Source organism: Gymnoscopelus microlampas (genome assembly GCF_963454915.1).
Source record: "Gymnoscopelus microlampas genome assembly, chromosome: 7".
In the NCBI taxonomy this organism is placed as follows: domain Eukaryota; kingdom Metazoa; phylum Chordata; class Actinopteri; order Myctophiformes; family Myctophidae; genus Gymnoscopelus; species Gymnoscopelus microlampas.
The window spans coordinates 26156399-26166189 of NC_139944.1; the positions used below are offsets into that span (position 1 = coordinate 26156399).

The 9791-nt window shown below is 37.2% G+C and overlaps 1 protein-coding gene across 1 annotated transcript; it reads left to right on the forward strand.

Annotated features, from left to right (window-relative positions):
* Positions 1–1454: 1454 nt before the first annotated feature.
* bloc1s1 (biogenesis of lysosomal organelles complex-1, subunit 1) lies at positions 1455–9084 on the forward strand. The gene is made up of 4 exons (XM_084063463.1): positions 1455–1620; positions 2426–2498; positions 6695–6827; positions 7046–9084. The coding sequence occupies exons 1-4, from the start codon at positions 1560–1562 to the stop codon at positions 7154–7156; spliced, it is 378 nt and encodes a 125-aa protein (XP_083919589.1). The 5' UTR covers positions 1455–1559; the 3' UTR covers positions 7157–9084.
* The last annotated feature ends 707 nt before the right edge of the window (positions 9085–9791 follow it).

The window sequence follows — 9791 nt, forward strand, 5'->3', positions numbered from 1 at the left end:
AACACAATGAATAAAAATACAATTAAATACATAAAAAATACAATTAAAGAAATAAAACAAATTTTAATTTCATTTTAGATTTTATTTATTTAATTGTGGTATTTTCTTTTTTTTTTTATTATTATTTTTCAACTCTGGCCACATGCGCAGTTTAAACCTACATGCATCGAAAACAGCCGATCTACAAGCTCACAACTCGTTGCGATGTAACGCGTAGTGAGCTTGTAGATCTGCTATTTTCAAAAACTCTTGCAATGAAATGTGGAATATTTGGAATATTTTTTGAAAGCTTCCTGGCACAAAACACTTTCATGAAAATATTAGAGAACCACTGGTTTAAATGATATTTTTTTTAAATGATGAAATTGGAATCAAGCCTAAATAAGTAACTACACTTAATAAACCAGCCCCAAAAAAACGCAACCTGCAACAACCAATTTTTACATGCAACTTTACAGAAAAAGAAGCCCAAAGTCACTTATAATAAACCGACATGGCAACACTGCATGGCCTGCCAATCCACTCAATCCCCACACTTACTTCCGGTCATGTTTGGCTGTCAACAGGCCTCCAGAAGAGCAACCTTTATCTTTATTTTATTTTATGTTTATTTGTTGTTGTTGTTGTTGTTGTTGTCTTTTTTTGTTGTCTTGATTGTTTTTAACAATAAAATAACCTTTATCCTTTTATTTAATTATGTTTGTATTTTGATGATTGAAGTAACAAATATAATTGTTGTTGTTTTTATTATTGTATGTTCACAATAAATGGATTGCATCAATACATGCACAGAAAAACACAAAAACGAATCAATGGCATTGTTGGCAATGGCAAAATGTGTGATTCATTCTTGCACATAAATCTCCCAGTTGATCGTACGTTTATACTTTGAAATAATACATACATTTTAAATGAAAACAAAATAGCTTTGATAGTTTTTTTGTTTTGTTATTAATCAGAACATTAGAAACACTCCCATCATGTATTGTGTCGACACTTCCGTTAATGTTGCCATGTCCGCTTATCATAAGCGTCTTTGGGCTTGTTTTTCTGTAAAGTTGCTCGTTGCGTTTTTTTGGGCTTGTTTCTAAAGTGTAGTTGCTTATTTGGGCCTGTTTTCTAAATGTTGTTTAAACCGGTGGTTCTAAGATGTTCATGTCAAGGACCCCCAAATTAATGTGTAATTATTATCCAAGGACCCCCCCCCCCCCCATCTAAAACATATTCTACTACATTTTCAACTTAGTTATTTCAAGATTAAAAAAAAAAAAGCAGATGCGACGCGTTGTGACATCGTGTAGATCTGCTATTTTCAAATAGCCGCTGCATATAGGTTTAAAGGTGCTCATGTGGTCACCAATAAGTCGTCGCTTCTAATGAGCTTGTTTTCATAGCCCTAGTTCCTTATTTCTCTCGCATAACCTGGCAACAGTGGTAACTTCCGTGCAGCTCGCAGTCTCGTGATAACATAAGTCATTTAGCGAGCAGCATTCTGTACACTAAAACACATTCAAACTAACGTTATCTTTTCCCCCTGAAATAGCAACAATAAAGCGAACATGCTGTCTCGTTTACTGAAGGAGCACCAGGCGAAGCAGAACGAGCGAAAGGAGCTTCAAGGTGAGCGGCAGAAAGAAGAAGTAATTCTTGCTAACATGCTAGCTATCTAGTGCTAAAAACAAGACGCGTATGCTTCGTCGTACAACGGTAGCACGCGACGAAAAATTGCCGATCTCCAAGCTGACGGTGCGTCGCTTTGCGACTTGTCGTGAGCTTGTAGATCGGTCTTTTTTTTTACAGGGCTGAGTGGAGTAAGTAAAGTCACCGGGGTGATAAGCTATTGAGCAATTTCTTAGTTCGTTACACAAATTAAAATTACCATATGTATTTATTGTATTTAATACCAGTGGTGGAAAATAATTAAGTACATGTACTCAAGTACTGTACTTATAAGTAAACATTTTAAGGTATTTGGACTTACTGGAGTAATTCCAATTTTCAGTACTTTTACTTCTACGCCACTACATCTCGAGGCAAATGTACTTTTATTCTACTACAATTCTTTGAAAACTTCAGTTATTAGTTACTTTGTAGATTTTGATTATTATTACAATAATACATTAACCACTTCAGCCCTATATGCATTTTGGCCTTTTGAAAATAGCTGATCTACAAGCACACAATGTGTAGCGATTGTGAGCTCTAAATCTGCTATTTTCAGAAGATTTGTATAAATCTTTTACATTTGACATGGGACATTCTGCATAAGTACATTTTGATACCAATACTTTTGTACTTTTACTCAAGTACATTTTGAATTCAGGACTTTTACTTGTAACAGAGTATGTCTACATTGCAGTATTGATACTCTCACTTAAGTAAAAACTTTTTCCACAACTGTTGTTTAATATTTTGTCTTGCATAGAGAGACGGAGGCGAGAGGCTATTACTGCAGCCACCTGCCTGACAGAAGCCCTGGTGGACCACCTCAACGTTGGGTAATGTTAACTCCTACTGTTGTTCCTCACCTAATACAGGGGTTGACCTAAGGTCTCACTTAGAGCAAGTACAGGCCATGTTCTACTCTTTTTAACTTTACTTGCCAATTCTGGGGATATGCGATATGGACATACCTCAATATGTATGCCAAATATAACTATAGCATATATACTTGACTCATTTTCAATTCCAAAGACATCTTGTGTTGTGTTTATAGTGAACTATGAAGGCAGTTGCTCAAACACACTTGCCCGTCGGGTAACCTGAAAGCAACCTCCACCTGTTTTGTTTACTAATCGGGCAACCGTTAATGTCAACCCCTGCCTAATATACTTTATGGTCAGTGGTGGAAAAAGTACTCACATTGTTTACTTAGGTAAAAGTAATGTAGAAATACTCTGTTACAAGTTAAAGTCTGGAATTACAAATTTACTTGAGTAAAAGTACAAAAGTATTGGTATGAAAATGTACTTAAAGTACCAAAAGTAAAAGTACTTATTATGCAGAATGTCCCATTTCAAATGTATAAAATGTATACATATCTTTTGAAAATAGCGTATCTACAAGCTCACAATGAGTCGCATTGTGAGCTTGTTTTGTAGTTGTTGTTTTTTTGTAGTCCGACGTCACTTCCGGGTCCAAAAGGCACCATCGGCGTCCACTCTTCATTGTAAACAATCATGACGGAACCCGTAAATCTTTTTACAATAACCTCCTTTTTCAGAAATGAACCATTGAGGGTTAAAAGGGTCTTAATGCTAATATCATAGACAGTAAAAAGTAGGCTAATATATATATATATATTTATATACATATTTATTTATTATTATCATTAACATTATAACATTGTTTTTAATATCTATTTATTTATTTATTTATATATATAGATATAGATATAAAATAACGATTTCCTCTTCTCTTTGTCGTTGCCAGGAAAGCGGTAGAATGACACTTTAGTGATAGTCGTTATTTTAGTCTCAGATCTGTTAAAACAGCGAGGGACACATACTGCGCATATTGACACACACTTAGATCGGAAGTTGTTCTGACTGGGCCCAACGGCACGGCTTAACAGCAGAATAGGGCTGAAGTGGATAATGTATGCTTTGTGATAATAGTCAAAATCTACAAAGTAACTAAAGTTTTCAAATAATTATAGTGGAGTAAAAGTGTAACATTTGCCTCTGAGATGTAGTGTAGTAGAAGTAAGTACTGAAATTTGGAAATACACTAAAGTAAAAAATACCTCAAAATTGTACTTTAGTACTGTACTTGAGTAAATGTACTTTCCACCACGGTTTATGGTCCAGAGAGTAAGGTCTGTCTGTATACGGAACTGCCTCTTTTCAGGGTGTTAAGCCCATGGACTACCCCAATATGCCTATCCCTTAGCCCCAAGTAACTCTTAGATCCTATTTTTAATATCTGGAATCTAGAGTTGCAATACCAAACATTGACAGCCCATACATCCAAACAGAAAAGTCCTATCTGATTGTATTAAACAAGGTTAAACTCTCCAACATTGCAGCTGTACGGAAAGCTTGAATTATCCTCTTTCTATCTGCAAAGTTTTTGTTTCATAAAAATCCACCGTAGACATGTTATGAGCTACATTCTGTCAATACATTCCGTGCAGGTGATCATTTTTAAAGTGTTGGAGTTCGGAAGCGCTCGTTTTCAACGCAACGTCCTGCTGCCTCCTGCATTATGTGCAATTTTGGAACAGGTGGTACGCAGGACCGTGACCGTTTCCAACAGGCACTTCCAAATTCCAACACACAAATTATGCATGGAATTTATTGACAGAAAGTAGCTCATAACATGTCTATGGTGGATTTTTATGAAACAAAAACTTAATTCAAGCTTTCCGTACAGCTGCAATGTTGGTGAGTTTAACGTTGTTTAACAATCAGATAGGACTTTTCTGTTGGAATGTATGGGCTGTCAAAGGTTGGTATTGCAACTCTAGATTCCAGATATTAAAAATAGGATCTAAGTGTTGCTTGCGGCTAGCATATCCCTATGCTTTGTTGTTCACAGATAATATGCTTACTATCCCTCCCAAGATTATCCAAGATTTACTCACTGCATATATATTTCCACTTGAGCTGTAAATAATTAATGTAAACAAAAATAACGCATAATAAAATGTTATTGTGTGTATCGGTGCACGTTCATGTTTCTTAAGTTTACTTAATGAGAATTGAAAAAAAAGAAAGAAAACAGCAGAATTTTAATGGCATCATAATGCAGATTTTGTTTAGTCTTTTTTAGTATTGATAATAAGAGTTAGTTAATGTTCCAAATATCTGGGACCATGTTGTGAATGCATCTTAAAATATGACCCCTAATCTGTGAGCAGATTGTGTATACCTGGTACTAGTGTTCCCTAACCAGTGAACCGAGTACTCCTGAATAATATTTATGTTGTATGTGTGTTTTAAGCTTCATGCATACAGTCAGGCTCCAGCCATGAATACTGCAACGTGTGAAAATATGGTTGGAAGTTAAATTGAAATGTGTGTGGGCTGGGGCCATGCACGTTTCCTTACAGTGCTTAGACCTGAATAAAGCAATCCATTCCTTGCATGCCGGTACACTAGGCTTAACGTGACACAATGGCAAATGTTACACGAGAAAGATTAGAAAATAATTGTGAAATGTGTAATGGGAGCCAAATCAGTCAGCTTAAAGATCAACAGTTGTATATAGAGAGACCATTGTTTAGAACATTCCCTTTTATAGAAAATATTTCATGGCCTAAAACAGTTTCCTAAACAAAGGTCTCTACTATTTCATCACAATCAGACTGTAAGCTAGAAATTAAGTGAAGTAGACTTGTGCCTAGTTATGCCACGAGTCACAACGCTGCTAAAGAACTTTTGGCACATGTACGTTTTTGAAATTGACTGTCACAGCATTGTGAAAAGGCCCACCCATGGGCTGGGTACAAATTAGATTTGATGATCGCCAAGGGGTTCAATATTTAAAAAGTTGTTTCTGACCTTGCTTTATCTGATTATCTATGTATTTACTTTGATATGTCTATTACTCCTGACATCCATATTAGATCAGGTACTGTTAAATACTGTAATATTAGTAGTGCACTCTTTATGAAGGCTGTCTGTCACCAACCCCAATTCAATCTCTGTTAAACCTAGAGGATCATTTAAATTCAAATCGGTTGAAATCCAGAAAAGATAATTCCTGAAAGCTGAGCGCAAACCCAAAAAACTAAATTCCAAACCATTCTATGAAGAGAAACGTCAATTACAAATAATTTAGAAACTCAGACAATCCTTTCTCAATAACATCATTAGCAAAAAATATTAACAATGCATGCAACTTAATTGCTACTGTTGATAGATTGACAAACCCCCCAGGCGCCAGCATAAATACCCTCTGAATGCTGTTGCACCAGCAAATGAGTTTGCTTAATAATTAGACCAGCTATCAATACTTGTCAAACAAAAAAGCAATGGCAGAATTGAAGCACGCCTATGTGTGGAAAATAATATAACTAATAAAAAACACTCTCATAAACTAGTTACTGTGATATTGATTCATGCACCCACGTTTTTGCAATGATAGGGTGTCACCCTTTATAGTTTATTGATGTATTGTGCAAATTCAAAGTTTAAATAAAGCACATTAAAACAGATTAACTAGATTTTCAGGCCGCTAGGTGGCCTTCAAATCCAGTCCTATATTGCACTGATCAGAGCAAATGGTCACTGAGTTATGACCATATGTGTACAATTTAGTTGTTTTTTTTGTGTGACAATGGCTATTGTCATGGCAGACCCCTGAACAGTGTTTGTGCCAAGTTTGATGAGGATTGGGTCCTGTGACCCCTCCAGATGTTGGTGGCTGAACCGTAGGATGTTCCTACACAATAAAATACTGAATACAAAAGTGTATTACTGATTGTCTGAGAATAAATAAAACTACAATAACTTATTTTTTTGCCATGTTTCCTTTTTTAAATCAATGTTGTTCCTTTTATTTATTTTGAAATGCCTTATGCCTTTAAATGTTTTGTATGTACAGTTTTATGTACTGTAAAGATCTTTGAATTGCCTTACAAACGGTCAGATGAGAACATGCTGGGCTTTAGAGTTCCATATCATGCTAGGATGATACATTACATGGAGGATAACGGCAACGCCTCATATTGTTTTCTATTTCATTCCAGGGTGGCTCAGGCATATGTAAACCAACGGAAGCTGGACCATGAGGTGAAGACTCTCCAAGTGCAGGCCAGCCAGTTTTCCAAGCAAACCGCTCAATGGATCAGTATGGTGGAAGGCTTCAATCAGGCCCTAAAGGTGGGTCACACGGTGTCAACAAAAAAAGTCTCAAGGAAAAGAGTGTCTTGACATCTGCAAACTTTGTCAATTGCTACCCCTTGTGGTAGAAAATATTTCCTCAAATAAGGCCAAAAGCTTTATAGGAAATATGGCAAATTGATAGTTTACCCTAAGACCCTACATGTGGACAATTGTCATAAACCTCTTTCTATGTTACTGTGCCCCTTGTTTAACAGGAAATTGGGGATGTGGAGAACTGGGCACGCAGCATTGAAATGGACATGAGGACCATTGCCACAGCTCTGGAGTATGTACACAAGGGCCAGCTTCAGTCTGCCTCCTCATAGACATTATAGGAAAAGACCTCTGTGAGACTGAAACACACCACACTGGAATGAAACATAAGTTCATCAAAGTCTGGTTCAGGAGACCTTAACCAGGGTGGACATAAGACTTCACTGTCAAGTCCTTTCTATGAGTCTTGATGTCTCTCACAAAGTCTGCTAGATTGGGCCTGTTACTGTTGGAATACTCTACATATTGTTTTTGAGACTGAATTGCACACCCTCAATGCCATTTTATTTTAACTGTTCAAATGCTTAAAGGGGCCTATTATGGCAAACAGAATTTGTCTTAGCGCTGTGTTGGCTTTTGCTTTCAGAAATGTTATGGTGCTTCTGACTAAATCTCACCAGGATTTATGTGCTAAATTAAATGACACAAGTTAATCTGGTCTTTGGAAGTGGGCTGTTGTCCATATATGCCCATAAATGGAGATCTCGGTATCTGTCAGTCCTTGTCCCATGCCCATATATGGGCATGCCCCATTTTGTTCCCATATATGGAGCTGACTGATTTGTTTGCGCCTGATGCCATGAGGACACACTGAGATTAGACTCCATATTTGGGCGTAGCTGTATTGGTAACTCCTTCCTTATATGGTTATGGCTGAGTCCATAGTGACATGAGCGTAATGACGTGGTCCTCCCATAAGCCAATTTTAATATAGGATAGGATATGATGCCAAAATGATGCCATGTTGATCCTTCTTGGCTGATGAAGGCAGGGCAACTATCTGCTAACTTAGATCACTTTAGGCCTGTATATTAAAGGACAACTAAACTGATTTTCTACCTATCTTCATATAACTGGTTCTCACTAATGCTCATAATATGATATATATTCTTTCTTACTTGTGTGTGTCTCGGAGGCCTGTGGACAGTTCAGAAACCCACCTACCAGTGAATCCATCCAGAAACTGCAGGCTTTTTATTCCTGGAAAGTTGACATGCTAACATGGAAGCCATTGTGCTCGCGTAAAAAAGAAAGAAAAAAATCACACCCTGTGTGAAGGTAGCGGCCTTGATACATTTTGTCATCGATATGTGTTTATAGCCATGTGTCACGTGAAGCTTGACCAATCACTTTTTTGACGGGTCTGACCAATCAGAACGTTGACGGTGAACACTGACAAAGTCAGGTATAGAGCAGGATCCGCTCTATACCTAAAGGTATAGAGCGGATAAAAAAAAAAGGAAGCCTAACGATGATGTCACTGTTAGCCGGATTTCTGAACTGTCCATAGCCCTCCTATGAGACACAATGAGTAGAAAAAAATGGTACCATATTATCATTAGAGAGGACCAATTGTATGAAGATTGAAAATGGGTGAAGTAGCCCTTTAAGAAGAATGGGCCTGCCATTTATGTGGGAGTTGGAATACACGTAGCTTCACACATATTCAAAAAGAGATTGATGGTGACTAATTAACTGTTGTATCTGAACTAATGAGGCTTTATGTTAAGTTCAGTCCCCAAATGATGTATGCCAGCTCTGCTGCTGATGTTCTTGCCTATGATGTGCGTATGAAAAAGGTTTAGGATATTTGTGATGCAATATTGTTTGTAGTGAAGTAATTGTACTCTTGCGCTGTTTGTGCTGCTTGAGCAGGGGAATACAATTAATCTATCTATGGAATGTGTGACGCAGTAAGGAAAGGTTATGTCACAACAAGGCACGTGGCAGTGAGCAGAGCTCTCCTACCACTCCACATTTAACGTTTTCCTTTACGTTTGTAACTAGCAACGCTCCATCACTCATATATTCCGTTGACTCACTATGTAATGTGTATCTACTGTATACGTCATAGCAACATCTGGTCCAGTACATTTTGGGGATTGTTTAGCATTGTGTCGGGGGAAAAATCAAGCTCGCTACAAGCCAGGCTGAATATTGAGTTTATTAAAAAGAAAAGATGATACACAAATGCAACAAAATTATTAATAGTAATAATTTTGTACATATTTTCAAGCTCGTTTGCCTCCATCCCTGGACAGTAGACATGTCAAAATGACCAGCTTGCAGCTGCTGTGAGAGGGGGGAAAAAATGAAAAAGCACAATAAGCCATTCAAAGTCAACAGTGCTCTGCTCTCTCCTATCTGGAGGAAGGGAGATAACAGGTTCCAACTTCCCACTCCTTACTTATTGATATTAAAATAGGTTTGTTATGTAATATGTACTGCACTGTATGTCCTTTGGAGGCTTGTGTGATTGTCTTACATTCTCCTCCTGTTTGTTTTGTGATTATACCCATGTAAGTACTTTTGTACCATGTTCCCATAACATCATGGATGTCCACTCTCTGTTGTGAGGAACAGAGAGATGCCTTGGAGTCAAAATATAAAATGTTTCGTCCCTCTGTCCTTGAGGGAGAACTGACTAACACCTCAAGTCTACTTTCCCCATGCAATAATTATACATTTCTAAAATATAAGAGATTTCATATTTTTATTATAAAATTAGATCAAAAATAGATCTATAAGCACAACACGTCGCATCGGCTGTTCACTATTCGTGAAAGTTGTTTACAGTAGGTACCGTAAGGTAGAGGTTACCTATTTGGGCTTTATTCTTGACAAATAAATTGCATCAAAAGTGATCAAGAAAGTCAATCAAAGACCAAGATTTTGGGGCCAGGATTC